The following is a 20,065-nucleotide window of genomic DNA, read 5'->3' as shown; positions in this document are numbered from 1 at the left end:
CTGTAAATATGTACATTAAGGAAGTTATTGTATAATACATCATATAAGACACATTTTCTTTTCTGAAAAATGTAGTCTCCTTCAGGCTAATGAATCCCCCAGTTGATGTAGGCTAAATTTTACCTCTCCCAGCTCCAGAATTACAATTATGGTATTGCTTACTTAAACAGATTAGTAATACTTTTAATTAATTAAAAAGGTAATTTTTGAAAATATAAAAGCTGAATTTATAACTACTGGTGATAACCTGAGATTGTGAGTGTCCATTTGGCAGGCACCCAACTCTTCAGAGCTAAGCAGTAACTTATTTCTGAACTCTTACAAGCAACATTTATCTTTAAATCTACAAGTACCTGATATAATTGAGGATTTCCAGATGATTTTCTTTTCACATTTTCATCTATGAACATCGCTGGTGGTCCACTTATAACTATTTTATTCCTATTTTATTCATCCCCAAAGTTTATTAATTGGAAAACACTGCCTATGGTTCTAAAAGGAAAAGAGTTATAGTATTGTACTGTTTAGTGAAATTAATATACCGTATATACCCTTGTGTAGCACGAGTTCTTAAGACCAAATTTTTTGGCAAAAAGTTGGGGGTCGACCTCCATACGGGTAATAGTTTCGTTAGGTTGAAAAATATTTACCAGTAACTACCAGTAAACAATGGAAACGACGCACCAACGCACCACCCGCTGTGAGTGTCGGTACAGTTGTCAGGGCAGATCTCTTGCGTCATCATAGCAAACCCAAAGTAGCCAAATGCATGGTATGGTATGCACAGGAGTATGTAAAACATAAAGTATTCATTTTTAAAAGTTTATTTATAGATATATAAATTTTTGTTAATTAAATTTGAAACATCAATCTTTGTTAATTAAATTTGAAACAAAAGAAAAATACGATACCTTGTTTATAAATATTTTCATTAAAATATTACATCACAAGTATATTTTACCTTAACTGTGCCTGAATGAATATATTCTCAGAAATAAATATGGAAATGTAATATTTTTGCTGAAATGACGTACGTATTACAGTGGAAAGTGGGATAAAATTGTGACGAAAACAATGACTTTCACTTTCTTTCGTCGTTCAAAAGATTTTACCGTAATCGCTTTTCGAATGGTTTTCAGTTAAAAAACTGTTGTATTACAATAATAGTCTATCCTAATTGACCTGAATAAATACTACGATACCATATTTCTGAATATTTTCATTAAAATCCATCAAAATCATTTTCCTTGTCATCAGCACCAAACAGCTACTCCCAGTCCTCTCCTTGAACAGCATCGTCATATGGATCAACACCATCATCAGCCATAGGATCATCAATATCTTCATCCTCAATCACGCTCTCATTAGCCTCATAATCCCACAACAAGTCATCTTCTGTTCCATCAAGAGCATTCGAAATCCCACATTTCTTAAAAGATTTCACCACAATTTCTGGTCTGATTGCATCCCAGGCCTCTACAATCCATTCACATAATGTTGCTAGTGATGGAGCTTGGATGTTGCCTCCCTTTGTGTATGTCTTATCGCCTTCTATCATCCAGTTGTTCCACTTCACTCTTACCGCATCTTTAAATGGTTTGTTTATGGAAACATCCAGTGGTTGGACAAGACTTGTTAATCCACCAGGAATCACAGCTGTATCAGTGTTTTCCTTCCTAATCCCAGCAGTAACACTGTCAACAAGATGTGACCGAAACATATCCCACACAAAAAGACTTTTTTCTTTGCGCAGTCCCCCTGGTCTAAAGTTCCAGACTTTTTTAAGCCATATTTGTATGCTGCCTTCATCCATCCATCCTTTCTCGTGCACATGGATGATTAAAAAAATGCTGTCTGACTTGCAACACTGTTGGTAGGGTCAGGTGGTTCTAACGGCACCTGCCAGGACCCGGTAATCAAATTTATAACAGTGTCTAACCTCAATTACTGTAGTTTATCTGATGTAGGCAATATGAAGTAAAAAATACCAGTTAAAGTGAGAAATTGGAAGAGAATAAACAAGAAAGATGTCGTTGGGCTATTTTTGGTAGGGCTGAGGGAGAGAGTACCAGCTGTTTGGTCTTTTTTGGCGGGAGAGTCACGCAAATAACCGTAGTACTGGTATTTGTTTGGTGTCTTCTGTATTTTTGAAAATGAATACTTGTAAATTAAAAGTACCGTAACATTGTATTATATACAAACTTGTCATATTTCTGGAAAATAAGAAGCAAGAAAATAAGAATACAGTATACCGGTAAACATGATTTCAATGTACGCTAAAATTAAAAGCTGCTTAAGAAGGGCTGATGCAAACACAAAGCCTCCGCGACCAGGGTTCTGCCGTATCAGCTAGACGGTACACGTGTTTTTCGAATCGTTTTCAGTTAAAAAACTGTTACATCACATGTGAATTAGGATAGAATATTATTGTAATACAACAGTTTTTACTGAAAACCATTCGAAAAGCGATTACGGTAACATCTTTTCAACGAAAGAAAGCGAAAGTCATTGTTTTTGTCACGATTTTATCCCACTTTCCACTATAATATACGTACGTCATTTCAGCAAAAATATTACATTTCCATATTCTCAGAAATAAATAGTAGTTTTGCTGAAACGTGATGTATTTCAATGTAAATTAGGATAAACTACATGACGAAAACAAAAGACTTTACCAAACCTTCCGATGTTCAAGATATGTTACTCGTTTTTTTAATAGTTTTCTGTTAAAATACTGTTATATTAGTGATATTCTATTCATACTGTGGTTGATATAATACATTCACGAAAATGTAATATTTTTTGCTGAAATGATGTACGTATTACAGTGGAAAGTAGGATAAAATTGTGACGAAAACAATGACTTTTGCTTTCTTTCGTTCAAAATGTTACCGTAATCGCTTTTCGAATGGTTTTCAGTTAAAAACTATTGTATTACAATAATATTCCCTCCTAATTGACTTGAATAAATACTTGAATGGAAATATACAATATTTTTGTTGAAACTACCCGCGTTTCAGTGTAAAGTGTCGTAATAATAAATGGTAAACAAGTTTATAGGACGTAGTGTTTTTCTGAAGGTTTTGTTTTTCCTTTACCCTCAAAAACTTGGGTCGACCTATAAACGAGGATATCATAAATTAACGATTTCTTGGTCAAAAAATCGGGGTCGACCTATATATGAAGGGGGGTTATAGACGAGTATATACGGTACTTTTTTCCTCCAGGTATACAGTGCATATTTATGAATAATAAATTTTAAGAAGCTGAAAAGGTGCAGGAGGAGATGGGAGCTGTGACCTATAATAATTATTATTATTAGGACTGTAGTTGATTTAATTACTGTACAGGATACTTAAATGTACTGTAATTTATTTCTTGTAGAGTCACGCTTCACTAAGAACATACCAGAAAAACAGAAGATAAAGCTGAAGGGTGGTGCCGCTGTTGATCCTGACTCAGGGCTGGAGAGTACTGTTCATGTCTACCAGGTATGATTTAAATACTACAAGTATGTTTTCTGAATGTTTTCACTTGTAAGGTATATATGCCTCAATATGAATGGTTTTTAATTATCTGACTTAATTATAGTAAGTTTGTCATTAATTATGTAGAAAAATAAAGGATTTAAATATATAAATAGAATATATAGGCATCATGTACTCCAGAACATGCTAATCAGGGATCTGTTGTCTGCAATTTGATATCTGTATAATTGACGTCTCAATAATTTTAATTGCATTTCTAATATTAATTTCTTTTCAAACACTAAATACTCGCTGCCTGTGGTTTTCAAGGTCAATATATATCCTTCATGAACATGCTGATTAAGAATCTTTTGTCTGTAATCGGATATTTGTATAATAACTTGACCAAAAAACATCTCAATAATTTTAATTCTTTTTTCCATCCCTTTCAAGATTTCTAATGTTTCAGTTAGATCTGCTATATTGTGCCTTGTCTGAAGGGTTGTTAGTCCTAAGGCTGTCAGTCTACTTTGATAATTGAGATGACATAGTTCTGGAATCATCTTGGTTGCTCTCTGTTGCACCTTTGCTAAAGAATATTAGGTCTTTCTGTTTGAATTCATAAGATGAAAAATGGATTTCTACTGCTTGTGGAAGATATTCACAAATTGCAGGTTTGTGAAATGAGTAGGAATTAATGTTCAATTTTTATATTCCTGAATATAAACAGGACTTGGCAAAAGGTACTCAGTACTCAACAATAAAAGTATATAGGAATCATTGGATGCTTCCTTGTTGGATTATATGGTTAGTTTTTAAAGGTGTATGCTTGAGTATTTTTATATTTTTTCTTAGATGATTTATTCCAGATTTTGAACTAGGACATTTTATAGCCAGTTTGTTAGGCAGGATGAAGCAGTGTAGAACAATGAGATTTGGTAGGTTTCTTTGCATGTATCCCAGATGAGATTTGTATTGTTTTGCAGTTTCCTTTACGGAATGATAACAATAAGATTTTTACCTATTTAGAAAGTAATATTTACATGTTATAATACTTTTACAGCGTGGGGGCAAATTATACAATTGTGTCCTTGGCATGGTTGACATTATGAGAGGAACAAACTCGTACTACAAACTACAGGTCCTTGAAAGTGATGATAAAAAGAGGTTTGTGACTTTGCTTGTTCTTTATTGAAAGGCTAAAGGAAGTGAAATTTTTATTGCTAGAGTTTATTTATAATCCCGTGGGTGGCTGGACACATTATAGCTTGGTCTTGTCTGTCCATCCATCCATGCACAGGTACTATTTATTTATTAATATTCCTCAAGAAATTATAGAATTTCATAGAAGATATCAAAATAAATTTTGAATTAATTTGTGATTTGTAATCAGATTTAGATTGCTGTATTTATTAGCTCATTGTGCATAGCTTGACAGCATTTGGGATCTTCACTCAAAATCACTTTTGTTTGCTATTCTTACTAAGTAGTATAGTCATAATTCTAGTGATTATATATATATATATATATATATATATATATATATATATATATATATATATATATATATATATATATATATATATATATATATATATATATATATATATATATATATATATATATATATATATATATATATATATATATATATATATATATATATATATATATATGTGTGTGTGTGTGTGTACACACACGCACAGTGATATCCCTGTTAGCCGGAACAGCTGGTGCAGAGCACTTCCGGGAATGAAAGATTTCCAGGTAACGAGACGACTCTCTCAAAACCAGAAAAGATCCCTCCTGCCCGGAATTTTCTGGGTAACGGAAAAATGTTCTCAGAAGTTCCAGAAATTGCCCATTACAGCATCTCTCAAACCCAGAAAAATAGCCCTTATCCCTGGAATTTTCTGGGTAACGGAAAATTTTTCTCGGAATTTCCAGAAAATGCACCCTATTTTCATTTCTCAAACCCGGAAAAAACTCCCCCCATCCCCAAAATTTTTCTGGTCTCGGGAAATTTTCTCAGACTTTTCCGGAAAATGTGCCCCTTGGAAAATCGTTCCCAAAGCCGGAATTTTCTGGAAAATTCGAGCTTGGGGAACAATTTTCTGAGAAAATTTCAATTCCGGCTATCAGGAAGTTCCGGGTTTGAGGGATTCCGGCTCTAACCACAGTGGTGAGAGCCTAGAATGATCTCCCACCAATTGCAGAAGTATTCTAGGCTCTAACCACTGTGGTTGGTGTCAGTTACTATATTTTGTTTCTTACCCTACAAAGTTTTATGTAAAGTTTGCATGATATAATGTAATTCCATTTACTTTATTTTTGAAGATGGTGGCTGTTTCGTTCATGGGGCCGAATTGGTACAACGATTGGCAGCAATAAATTGATATCATTTGAGGACATTAATGATGCCCTCACACAATTTACAGCACTCTATGCAGAGAAAACTGGTAATTTCTTCTTTGAAAATGAATTCAAGAAAGTGTCTGGATGTTGGTATCCTTTGGATATTGACTATGGTCAGGTAAGTGTGTGTGTGTGTGTGTGTGTGTGTGTGTATATATATATATATATATATATATATATATATATATATATATATATATATATATATATATATATATATATATATATATATATATATATATATATATATATATATCCCGACTTACGATGGGGTTAGGGACCCAAATCCAGGTCGTAAGTCCGACATAGATAAAAAAAAATTAAAAATCTACAATGAAATACAGTACTCTAAACGTAAAAAATAATGAGGAATGGATACAGTGTGACTGAGCACTTACCTTAAATGTAGTCAGCTGAATGCACACAGGGCCCCCATAATTTTCTATTTACAGGATACATGGAGACTATATTAATTGGAAGAAGCAGAAGAGGAGACAGGGCTGGGTGGGTCATCAATGTCGCTTTCTTCAGACAGGTTTATGTACAGGGGTAACTTGCTGGTTGAAGGTATTGGATCATCTTGAGGGAGTGAAGAGGCAGCACTGGTGGGGCGTGAGGAGCCAGTACTGGGGGACTTCTTGAAATAGGTGTCCAATTTAGACTGCACAGTTTTCTTTTTCTTTTCATTATAAATTTCTCTGTAGCAAGCAAGTGAATCTTGGATCATTCTGTCAACTTTGGCATAACGCTCATAATTTTGATCCATGTCATCAAACATTTGCATTGCTTTATTAATTGTAGCAAATGCCTCTGCCATATGTTTCACTGAAAACTTTTTGGGGGTGCAGGCTCTTCTTCTACATTTTGTCTCTCTTCTTCCTCTGCAACTTTCTGTGCATCTAGTTCAATAAGATCCTCGTTACTGAGCTCTTCTGCTACACTTTCAACCAACTGTCCAACATCTTCAGTATCAATTTCTAACTCCAGCTGTTTACCTAAGTCCACTATCTTGTTACTAATATCCAAAATAACTTCACTTTCATTAAATCCTTTGAAACTGTTCACATATCTTTTCAGGATTTTCTTCCATATTCCATTCATGCAATGTTTTGTAACCTGATCCCATGCTGCACTAATGTTCTTTATACATGACAAAATGTTGTACTCCTTCCAAAACTGTCTGAGCGTTTTCTCACCTTCAGTAGCAGCAACAGCCTGAGCGAAGGTCGTGCGTAAATAATATGCTTTAAAGGCAGAAATAACACTTTGATCCATGGGTTGGATGATAGAGGTAGTGTTAGGTGGCATGTACACTACCTTAACATCAGGGTGCATGTCGTCCAGGTGTGGTGGGTGTCCCGGAGCATTATCCAAAATCAGTAAAATCTTGAATGGAATCCTTTGTTGCAGACAATACTCCTTGGCTCGTGGAATGAAACAAGTCATGAACCAATCCTCAAATAGTACTAGGGTCATCCAGGCTTTCTTGTTACTGCGATAAAACACTGGCAGTGTGTGCTTGCTGACATGTTTAAAAGCCCTGGGGTTCTCTGAATGATAGATCATGAAGGGCTTTAGCTTGAAACCAGCAACATTCCCCCCAACAGAAGTGTAATTCTGTCCTTGAATGCCTTGAATCCTGGCATTGTTTTCTCCTCTTTGTGGATGTATGTCCTCTCAGGCATGCGCTTCCACAATAATCCAGTCTCATCCACATTGAATATTTGCTCAGGCAAATAATTCCCTTCCACAATCACATCATCTAACTCCTCCTTAAAAGCTTCGGCAGCACCAACATCGGCACTAGCTGCCTCTCCACTCACCTTAACACTGTGTAGACTGTAGCGTTTTTTAAATCTATCAAACCACCCTTGACTTCCTGTAAAGGTTTGATCACATTCATCTCCTGCCTGCTCCTTCAGGCTTTGGAACAGGCTTCTTGCTTTAGCCTGTATGGTTAGAACACTTAAGGGTACACGCTTCTGCATCTGGTCTTCTATCCATATCACCAATAATTTTTCCATATCGTGGATAGGACCTTGTCTTTTCTTTGTTATTATAGTTCCCTTTATAGGTGTTGTTCCTTTCACTACTTCACGAATACGTTCCTTGTCCTTCAGAATAGTGGATATGGTCGAGTGTGAGAAACCTAGGTCGCGTGAGATTGTTGCTATTGTTTTTCCATTCTCATACTGTGTTATTATCTTCAGTTTCATCTCAAAAGTAATTGCCTGTCTCCTTTTCCTTGGAGTACCACCAGCACTCTCACTTTTACGCTTTCCAGTCATTATAAAGTCAATTAAATACAATAATAACGAAAGTTCACAGCGCGATCAGTATAGGATACGATAGCCAAACACAAACAAAGCGCTCCACTGAGTGAGTGCAGCCACGAGGCGTCCCAAGCCATCCCTCCCTCTCGCCCGGGACGGAAACGTTTCGGTATAGAAAATGCGCGCGTCATTTGAAAAAATTTTTGGTCACGGCGGTCGCAGTCGTATGTCCCGTATGGACGTACGGTCAAAGCAGGTCGTAAGTACCATTGGACGTAAGTCCGTATAGTCGTAAGTCGGGGTTTAGGTGTATATATATATATATATATATATATATATATATATATATATATATATATTATATATATATATATATATATATATATATATATATATATATATATATATATATATATATATATATATATTTATATTTATATTTATATTTATATTTATTTATTTTTATTTATTTATTTATTTATTTATTAGTGATGGGTGTCAAATCTGTATCCACGGAGCAACTACAAAAATTTCACTTCCGCATTCAATAGGTGCAGATGTTTCGGATGTATGGAGGTTGAGGTATTCATATTTCAGTGCAGTAGGTGTCTGACAAAGCTGACAGGGTAATTCCAAGGCTTGCAGGTAAACAGGGAAGAAATGTGAAAAAATACCAAATTCTTGGGTAATTTTACCTGCCATTGCAAAGCCTACAGTATTTCAGCCAAGGGCGGATTTTCCAACAGGCTTGTGAGGCTGAAGCTTCAGGCCCGTAATTTTTATAGGCCCGTGTCAAACAAGAATTCAACAATTATTTGAATTGAGATTTGATTTTATTCAGTGTGAACCAAAAGTCACTGCACCTTCCGTGGACGAAGAGTGTATTCAGAGTATGAAAGTTACTGAAACTGAAGTCACTGAACACAGACTCTACATATGCTGCTGCACTTGAAGAACCACCCAGTAAATGACAGAAAAACGATTCACAAGCCACTAGCAGTTGAACATCACTCGATGAAATACTGAATCTACTATTAGCTTCCAGTAGTGATGATGAAGTGGAACCGGATGCAAAAAAATCATTTATGGAGATGGTGAAGAGGTACCACAAAGAAAAGAGAGTAGCAGCAAGTGGTAACAGTTTAGAACGGTGGAAAGAAAAGTGTGCAGAATATCCCGCTTCAGGCAGACTTGCAAGGCAATTCCTTGCCTACCCTCCAAGCAGTACAGTAGACTTGCAACTTACGCGAGGGTTACGTTCCTGGGACCTCGCGTAAAGTCAGAAACACTCTTAAATCGCCCTTAAATCACTATATATATTTACGTACATATACACTAGAACTAATAAATCACTACTTTAATTTGATACAGGTGATTAAATTTTATCTCTTGTGCAAAATATATGATGTCTATATTCAAATTATTTGCTGTCTTGCAAGGATTCTAGCAATGCAAGTTATATTCTCCTAACTTTAGTCTATGATATTATATATATTACTGTATTCATTAAATTTACATAAATACATTATTTCAGTACAGTATTCATATTCATTAAATTAACTGAAATAAACAACATGTGTGTTACAAGTAAATGTGTAATTGACCAATATGCTGGGCTGTTTGTAAAGTGGTCTGACATTTAATGACACTATACTGAAAGGTCAGGTTTTAGGTCATTTTGCAAATTAGCTGGTTTTTTTAACAAGGCTATAATACAGTATACATGTGTGTTTGTGGGGGTATTAAAACATCTTGTGTTTGGCAAAACAAGTGCAGGATTTGGTAGTACAGTACTACTTATTTTTTATGTGGACTGTAATTATGTGTTATTCAACAGGATGATGATGATGAAGCATTAAAACCTCTTGTGTCTGGATCCAAGAGCAAATTAGCAAAACAAGTACAGGATTTGATAGTACTTATTTTTGATGTGGATACAATGAAAAGATCATTGGTGGAATTTGAGGTAAGTATCAATCATTCACAATTTTTATATATTATTACACAACCACATGGAGTTATTTCACACATATAGTAATGAAATGAATTAATGTTAAATTTGGTTTAATGTGGATACGAAGTTGATGATTTGAGAAAATGTTTGTTGATATTTTTGTTCTTTCTTGCCTGGTCCAAAGATCTAGTCTGTGTGATAATTTGCAGGGTTGGCAAAAAACACTTTTTTTCTTAGTTTTTAACCAAAGACTGTAGGTTTATTTATTTTTTATGCTATTTTGTTGGGTTTGATAAGTTATAAGTATTTGTAGCCCTTTATATAACTTTTTTATATGCTATGAATCATAAACATCACAATCAGAATGATTTAGCAATCATTTATACTCTTTTCCATCTCTAAAATTCAATGTGAAAAGGCCAAATACACAAACTTTGATCAGTCACCCAGACTCCTCCTACATGCTTAAAGGTAAAAACTAAGTTTATGTTCATTTTAATGCTTGTAAAAACCTATTCTTCTTTTACAATTGACAGTTTTAAAGAATTCATTTGGGTACAGTTGGAGTGAGAGAGAGAGAGAGATGGGCAGTGGCAACTAGGCTCCCCTGGACCTGTATAATACGTGATCTGAACACATTAGAATCAGAGGCTCAGAACCCAACCATAAACAGAAGCTATCACCAGTTATACTGGACAGTGGCAACTTAGCACCCTTATAACCAGCCATGTAAAAAAGCTTATTATCACCACTTTCACTAGTGTATAATAGTTCACATCCATGTACAGTCAACCCTCACTTTACGCGGTCCCACATTCCGCGTTTCCACGTTTACGCGGTGCCCTGCCAGAACCCAGGATGCTCACATTCCGCGGTGGGTGTACCCCTTTACACGAAGTATAATTTTTTTTATTTAGCTCATAAAATTCATACAAATTATCCGGCCAGAATATAATTTACATTGCTGGAATTCTTACAATTTGATGATCATTTTGAATATAAACATCATAGATTTTGCATTAGACATACAAATTTTAGATATAATGTTTACTCTTGAGTAAATATGTTATCTTTTGTGCAAAATATATGATATTTATATTCAAAATATTCCTGGTCTTACAAGGAATCCAGCAATGTCAATTATATTATCCTAACTTTAGTCTGATTTATTATTTATTACTAAAAAGGTAAACAGTCTGGTATTCCCACACATTTATCTAGTAGGGACGTTGGTGGGGGGAGGGAGGGAGGGACCGGCGACCGACCATCTGTTACCGTGTGAAGAATATTTTTTTTTTATTAACTGAAGATTTTTATTTTAGCTCATAAAATTCATACAAATTACCCGGCCAGAATATAATTTACATTGCTGGAATTCTTACAATTTGGTGATCATTTTGAATATAAACATCATATATTTTGCATTAGACATAAAATTTTTTGATAAAATGTTCACTCAGAGTAAGTATGTTATCTTTTGTGCAAAATATATGACATTTATATTCAAAATATTCCTGGTCTTACAAGGAATCCAGCATTGTCAATTATATTATCCTAACTTTAATCTGAGGTATTATTTAATACAAAATGTTAAAATTTATTTTTTTCACCCACTCTTTCTCTTGAAGGGAGGAGTGGTGGGGGGTGGGGGGGAGGGTTGGGACGGACTGACCATCTGGCGCTTGGAAGAGGGGAGGCAAGGTGGGGTACTTTGATTGACAGATAGTGTCGTGAAGAATATTTTTTTTTTTTATTATCTGAAGATATTTGTTTTAGCTCATAAAATTTATACAAATTACCCAGCCAGAATATAATTTACATTGCTGGAATTCTTACAATTTGGTGATCATTTTGAATATAAACATCATATATTTTGCATTAGACATACAAATTTTAGATAAAATGTTTAATCTGAGTAAATATGTTATCTTTTGTGAAAAATATATGACATTTATATTCAAAATATTCCTGGTCTTACAAGGAATCCAGCAATGTCAATTATATTATCCTAACTTTAGTTTGAGGTATTATTTATTACTATACCTGGTTTTTCCCCCAAAATTTCTCAGAGGGAAGAGCCAGCAGTGTAGTGTGAGAAGAGGGGGAGGGAGTCGTGTCCATTATTTGAATGGACATTAACTTGGCGACTGTATTTCTCTATTTCTCTTAAGTATTAATTGTGTGCATGTACCATCATAAAATTAAGATGTTATTTTTACTAGAACATAGGTATTGTGTTGGAAAAAGTGGAGTTTGGGGGTCAGCTGGTCTCTATTTCATTTAATCCCATGTTATGTTATTCACTTTACGCGTTTCTCACTTTCCGCGGTACCCTGTGGGTTACATTAACCGCGTAAAGTGAGGGTTGACTGTATATATTGAACAACCACAGGAACAAAATGCATCCCTGTTGAACACCCACATGTATTTCAAACGTTTCACTTTCATTTGCATTTACTCTTACTGTTTCCCTGCTGTTCTCCTAAAATGCTTTTACTGCATTTAATAGCCTTCCTCCCACCCCATACACTTGAAATACCTCCCACAGTACTTTGCTGTTCACCCTATCATACACTTTTCCAAATGTACTATAAATCATTAAAACCATCTGTAAGTAATAAAAACCAACAACAGAATTATTAAAACCAAGAAAAGGGGCATAGATTAAAAAAAATGTGGTTTAAATTGGCCAACCCTGATAATTGTAAATGTAATATCTCAGATATTGTTTAAAATTTTGTGTACTTGGAAGATTATTTTCATGATTATGTATTGTTACAGGTGTTAGGGAATGAATTTATTCACAAGACCTTAATGTACCCACAGATTGATGTGAAGAAAATGCCATTAGGAAAACTAAGTAAGAAGCAGATTCAGAATGCATACAAGGTTTTGTCAGAAGCTCTAGAGCTGATGAAGAAGCAAGAGAAGAAACCTGATGGTGAAGAACTTGAGGAAGCATCAGAATCTACTGCTGCTACAGTTATAGCCCAACTGTTAGATTGCTCAAACAGATTCTACACTCTGATCCCCCATGACTTTGGAATGAGGAAACCTCCTCTTCTGGATGATTTAGATCTTATAAATGTAATTTTTTATTATTGTTTTTTTTTTTTTTAGTTTGAGTTTTCCTCTTCTATATACGGTATAATCATTATATCAAAAGTAGAAAGTACCGGGTATGTTATGGTTGCTGTTGTGGATTGTATATATAATAGTGATTGTGACCCTATGAGAGTTCCCAAAGTTATCCCTCTCGTTTTTAAGCCATTTTCATATTTTTCAAAAGTAATAATGTTATTGAAATTGTGATGAGCAATAAAAGAATGCCATGTCTCGGGGTTATGGCTGATAAAAAAAATACTTTTTTTAGGATTATTTTATCACTCATTTTATTTTTACTCTAATTTTATATTTTGTTTTCATATTATAATCCTGCATATATAAGTACAATATCAGGGAGTGCATGGACAAATTGAATGCTTATAATAATGATATTCATATGTTATTCAGCAAAAGGCAAAAAATATATTCAAATATCTGGTAAAGACAATAAATGTTCTGGATATATGCAGTCAGAAAAATAAGTATTGGCCATGAGCAATGACAACCAACTGATATCGGTAACCATAGGTATACATTAACAGTTTTCGCACAATGTTTCATGTTGTTATGCACGGCAGGGTGGTAGATACATTTTTTTACTGTGCAGTCTGATCTTTCTATATAACTTCCATTTCCATAAATTTTCAATCGTGCATGACTCAAACCAATTTACAGAATTTTTTTTTTAATGATGCTGAATTTTAGTACCTAATTGTAATATAACCCACAGACAAAGATTGGTATGCTGGACAACCTAAGTGAAATTGAAGTGGCATACAACCTACTTAAATCTGAGGATGGTGAGGAAGATAAGGATGGTGACCCCATTGATAAACACTACCGCAAACTCAAAACAAAGGTTGATGTGGTGGACAAGAATTCTGACGAATACAAGATGATTCAAGATTATGTATCCAACACACATGCTTCAACACATGCACACTACAAGCTGGTTGTTGAGGAGGTATGGCTATTGTCCCAGTGAGTGTATTTTGTGTTACCTTTTGTGTGTATTTTTGTTTTTTTTACACACATGTGATGTTTGTAACTTTTTCTCCAGATACATTTGTTTATTGATTGTCTTCATACTTTCATATGATTTTTAATGTATATAGCCACATACATTTACATCTGTATTAATGAATTCTTTGGTGCCAATTTGGCTGTCTTTTATGTAAAGGATATTTTGCTTGTACAAGTATAGACCCTATGTTCAATATTGAACCGGTTTGGGGGAATTTCCGGTTTCCTGGGTCCTATGTCATCCATATTTTACCCTAGGCCTACCAGTAGGCTACATCAAGTTTTGCTTCCACATGCACTCGTACATGCTCAGTCAAACATTGTTTGCATGGGTTTGCTGTGATTATCAGATGGCATGGTGTCCCAGTTGCCATCAAGCAAATTTGAAGCCCTTCTCATCACTGATCCACTTTTATGGAGTGGTAACTGGCATTGTGTAAAACTTCCAAGTACCCTTTCAGCTGGCAGGGCAGAGTCGTTACTCCCAGGAATAATCAAAGGTATTTACATCAAAAACTTAAACTAGGTTTGCCACACCCAGATAATAATGAAGTGACTAATATAAAGGGGGAATGACAGTGTGGCAAGTTACTGGGAGTAATGTTCTGGCCCATCTTAGAGTATAGGTATAATTCTATTATGGTAGACTTAATCACTTGGCAGGTCTTTGTTAGCACTGCAGCTGTTGGACCATTTTCAAGAACTTGCAGTATGTCAAACTGAGTTTTTTAGTAAGTTTCTTCAAAGGGGTTTCTTCACTTATAGAAGAACTTAAAGGCTGCTTGGGAGGGGGGGTGGTCATTATTGGTGGCAAGAAGACAACAAAGAGTGTCAGTGATTAGAATAAGTATTTTAAGTGTAAAATCTTCAGGTGCATTCTGGTGCTTAAAATGCATTGTATGTGGAAAAGGTTAAAGGTGCAAGGTTCATCTGAATATGTGGACATAATTGCCTAGTTTATACGAAGCTTGGGTGTAAAGAGTAAGCCTTGTATGTACGAATCCGGTCCTTGTAAAGTTGGCAAAGGCAAGGATAACCTGTATACAGTACATGCAGTGACCTTTTCTCAAATGTCAGTAGTAAAATATAAATCTTTGAAAAAAAAGTGAAAAAATTTAAGAATCATTCTTAAACAGTACGAAAGTAAATGACATCTTAAAAAATGATGGAAATAAACAAAAACTTGTGTAACACCAGATGATAATATAAACTTGAATGATGATCAGTCATTATTTCCATGAAAAGTTAAAGGTAATGTATGTTAATATATGTTAAGACTTGGCAATAAACCATTTTTTACACCAAATGTATTCCATCTAATATTTTAATTTTATTTATTTTTTAATTTTTACTTCAGGCATTCAAAATTGAGAGGGAAGGTGAGAAGAAACGTTACAAGCCTTTCAAGAAGCTCCCCAACCGTAAACTCCTGTGGCATGGCTCTAGGCTCACAAACTATGCTGGAATTCTCTCTCAGGTATATATGAACATTTTCATCCCCCAGTTTTTCTGTTTTCTCTGTTGAAGGTAATGCTACTTGTTCAGAATACTCAAAATTCCAGTCATCATCTGTTCACCTTATTCATTGTTATATAAAAGAAATTTTTTAGAGTTTGTGCAGTATTTAACATTTTATAAAACTGACTGGAAATGAGTATGACCATGACAGAAATTAATGTTTCCATGTACATTCAATGGTTGTCAGTTATTTACAAGTGTTAAATTATCCTGGCTAATCATGAGTGTGCAGCCGTGCGTAACCAACATTGCACCACCAAATACTCGAGGACTGCAGGCAGTATTTTAATGAAGAAACAGAAACATACTTGTAGAAAAATTTCAACACACCTGTATGATTGTGTACATGATAGTTGATGTTCCTAGAACAACAAATGTAAATTTCTTATAGCAAGCACAAATTATCAATGAAATGATGATGATTAAGTTCAGCCAAGTCAGCCTCACCACAAAGGAATGTGGTTCTATTAAAAACCATATCAATTATTTTTAAATGGCAAACCAGCTGAGAACAAAACTGGTGCACAGAATTCAAGGATGAGTAACAGAATAGAAATAAAACAGAATTTTATAATATTAACATTCTGAAACATTAAATCAGTCACTTGTAAACCATAACACTTTTGTGAAATGCTGACGAGGCTACAGAATAAATGTAATGATAAGGTTAGGTTATGAATTCTCAGCTATGTAGCCATTTGCTAAAAGGTAAGGCCATATTTCAGGATGGATGAATATGTGCATTTTCTTGCACAACTTTGCCCCTCTTGAATAAAACTAACAAATTAGCTATATTACTCACTTTTACTAAGTAAAATCACATACTACATCAAATTAACTCTTGATAGAATCACAGGCTTTATAGGAAAGACCATATTTCAGCCTCAAGTGGAATATGCTGTTATCATCAATGATTCTCCAATATATATCTGTTGAGGAAGCTACAAAATGGGTCTATAGCAATCTTAAGAGAGTTAAAGCACAACTGTTTTCATTGTGGTGTCTAGTCCATTTGTTCTAATAATGTCCAGAGTACTTGCACAGGGCTTTGCACTTGAGTGCAGCTTGTGCATCCCTTGATACACCCACAATGAAGCAGTTCACAGCAAGATTTTGCAGCCTCAGGAAGGATGGTCCACAGAGGTTCCCATAATCCTTTGGAGTTCTTCATCCATCCCCCTTCACTTGGTTCCAGTAGTTTTGGTGAGAGAAGGAAACACTGACTCCAGATATGTCCTAAAGTAAATTTCCTCTCCACAGAATGAGACATTCATCTATCACCTGTTCAAAAACCACTTGTACACCTCTTTGAATTTCTGACACAGAAAATCAAACACGGGACGTATTTTCTTCATCTGATCATCTGGGGGTGTGGTATCATTATTATAAAAATGCAGACTCCTCGGTAGAATGGAAAATCTATCAGTTGATATTACCGGAGCAAAGAATGGGGTGCCAATCAGTGGATCTGTGCACCAGTAGTCTCAAAATTTGATTTTATTTACTAGCCGCATCAAAGGCAGTAAAGAAAAAAATATAAATTTCTTCTACAGTAGTGTCATACCACTGACAAAGTCATGAAGGTGTCATGTCGAGATCCTGTGTCAGAAACTGAAAATACTAGTTAGTTTCCTGAACAATCACATTCATTAATTCCAGCAAGGGGGGGGGGGGGTTAGAATAATCAATCACAAGACTCATTAGTGATATTTGCATCATCACTAATACCACAGCCAGCATCATCGAAGTCATGGACATCTGGCTGAAAACCCTCCATCTTGCCAGGTCCAAATATCTGGGTCTGCATTTGGCGGTAGGGTTGGTGGAGAATCCAGATTCTCAGATTCACCTGGTGAACTTTGAAGGTCAAGGCGGGAGGCACGGATATATCATGTACATGAAGAACCGGTAGGTCGTGGTTCACGGGTATTTCCTCTGCCGATGCCATATTCCTGGTGGTATTGGAGGTGAATCAAATTCCGTCTTATACGCTGACATATAAGTCCTCCGTGATGTCACTGATGACTGTAGCCTAGACAGGCCTGCAGCAGGTTCAGGTAAGGCTGGTTGAAGTGGCATCCTACTTCTGGTATGTCTCCCTGAAGTGAGATTCACTTCATTTTCGTCTTCATCTTTGAAGCTGGATAGATTTTGTTCATAATCAGGGTTTTGAATGTTGTCATCCAGGTCATTATCTTCAGCTCCAACAGTTGTGTAGTTTGTCGTGGCTAAGTTATCTTTTGTTCCAACATCAGGGAAAAGAATGGCATCAATATATTGTATATCTGGGTAGTGGACCTGCCCCAAGACATGCTCCACAATTCATTCGTAGGTTGAGTGAGAGGGGAAATGACAGGCTGTGGTGTGGCAGGCCTACACTCAGGAGTTCTATCCCTCATGCCCCCACCTCCACCCCCCTCCCCCACTACTACCCACCTGGATGCCCAGGACAGTTGTTACTAGTCACCTTTTCACTTTTTAGGCTGTAAGCTGTCACTAGTGAATGCGGGAGATTCGTAAATACAATGGCATTGATGCTGCAGTGATGATGTGGTCCTGTAGTTTTAAAACGAAGCTGACGCTTTATGGATTAAGACTATTAAATATACAATTTTGTCATATTTATTTCATAAATTTCTATTGTGAACCTATAAAATACTAATGACCAGTATTCTTTATTTTATACCTGTTTTTATACTTATACTACTCACAGGGTCTGCGCATTGCTCCTCCTGAGGCTCCCGTTACTGGCTACATGTTTGGAAAGGGCGTGTATTTTGCTGATATGGTGTCCAAGTCTGCAAATTACTGTTGTACTTCACATAGTAATCCTACTGGCCTTATTTTACTGTGTGAAGTTGCTCTAGGTGACATGTAAGTGTTTATATTCCTTATCTTTTGGTTTCAGTATAATTTTCTTTACACAGTTGTAGTTATTTTTTTTTTTATTAAAATTAAAATTAAAATTTAAAAAATTACTCTTCTGTTGCAGGTATGAAAGAAATAAGGCCGAATATGTGGAGAAACTGCCTAAGGGTAAGCATAGTACTAAAGGTTGTGGTCGTACCTGCCCTGACCCAAGTCAAAGCATTAAACTTGAGGATGGAGTGGAAGTACCTTTGGGCAAAGGTATTACAGCAGGTGCTTCCAACACTTCTTTATTATACAATGAGTATATTGTGTATGATGTAGCTCAGGTCAATGCCAAATATCTTCTTAAACTCAATTTTAAGTATAACTATTAAAGTAGTGTTGTTCCAGAACAATAGATCAATAACAAACTGGATTATTTGGGTCTTATTGCTTAATAGAAGTACTGTAGAGAAGGATTTCAAAGTTTTCAGGTATATTTTGTTTCATTGGGACAAAAATAATGTTCATAGACAAGGTTTTTAGTTTTTAATCTTGCTTCATAAAAAGGATTACAGGTTTTAAAAGTTATAAAAAAAAAGACAATTTAATATAACTTAATAAAAAAAATTGTAGTATTCAGAAGAGATATAAATACTCCTATGTTTTACCTTCTTAGGTGAATACCCATTTAATATGCAATTTATTATGGTTGTCACCTTTGTCATTGTGTTTTTTATATCCAACCTTGGAAATTATTAACCCTTCAACCCCGACTTACGACTGGGTTAGGGACCCAAATCCAGATCGTAAGTCCGACAGATATTTTTTTTTTTTTTTTTTTTAATAAAAATCTACAATGAAATACACCTAGACCCCGACTTACGACGGGGTTAGGGACCCAAATCCAGGTCGTAAGATCCGACATAGATAAAAAAAAATAAAAATAAAAAATTAATAAAAACTCTACAATGAAATACAGTACAGTAAAAGTAATGAATAATAATGAATGGATACAGTACAGTGAAAGTAATAAATAATAAGGAATGGTTACAGTGTGACTGAGCACTTAACCTTTAATGTAGTCAGCTGAATGCACATGGGGCCCCCATAATTTTCTAATTATACATGGAGACTACATTAACTGGAAACGTTTCGGTATAGAAAATGCGTGTGTCATTTTGAGAGAGAAAAAAAAAAAAAAAAAATTCTGCGGCGGTCGTAAGTCCCGACGGTCGTAAGTCCACGTAGTCGTAAGTCGGGGTCTAGGTGTACAGTACAGTAAAAGTAATGAATAATGAGGAATGGATACAGTACAGTGTAAGGAATGGATACAGTGTGACTGAGCACTTACCTTTAATGTAGTCAGCTGAATGCACATGGGGCCCTCATAATTTTCTAATTATACATGGAGACTACATTAACTGGAAACGTTTCGGTATAGAAAATTCGTGTCATTT

General features: G+C 35.3%; 1 protein-coding gene across 1 annotated transcript in view; it reads left to right on the top strand.

The window, feature by feature from the left end:
- LOC121879875 (poly [ADP-ribose] polymerase-like) overlaps positions 1-19,445 on the top strand; it is a 32,876-nt gene extending 13,431 nt beyond the window's left edge. Inside the window, exons 12-20 of the mRNA XM_042386657.1 lie at positions 3,385-3,491; positions 4,531-4,634; positions 5,805-6,000; positions 9,993-10,121; positions 12,936-13,196; positions 13,945-14,178; positions 15,595-15,714; positions 18,469-18,629; positions 18,748-19,445. Coding sequence (XP_042242591.1) covers positions 3,385-3,491; positions 4,531-4,634; positions 5,805-6,000; positions 9,993-10,121; positions 12,936-13,196; positions 13,945-14,178; positions 15,595-15,714; positions 18,469-18,629; positions 18,748-19,000 — 1,565 coding nt within the window. The 3' untranslated portion in view covers positions 19,001-19,445. The remainder of the gene's footprint in view (positions 1-3,384; positions 3,492-4,530; positions 4,635-5,804; positions 6,001-9,992; positions 10,122-12,935; positions 13,197-13,944; positions 14,179-15,594; positions 15,715-18,468; positions 18,630-18,747) is intronic.
- Positions 19,446-20,065: the final 620 nt, after the last annotated feature.

This window comes from Homarus americanus, unplaced genomic scaffold, assembly GCF_018991925.1.
Source record: "Homarus americanus isolate GMGI-L3 unplaced genomic scaffold, GMGI_Hamer_2.0 scaffold32095, whole genome shotgun sequence".
In the NCBI taxonomy this organism is placed as follows: Eukaryota; Metazoa; Arthropoda; class Malacostraca; order Decapoda; family Nephropidae; genus Homarus; species Homarus americanus.
Note: the sequence above shows the minus strand (reverse complement) of the source record. Positions and strands in the feature narration are given on the sequence as shown.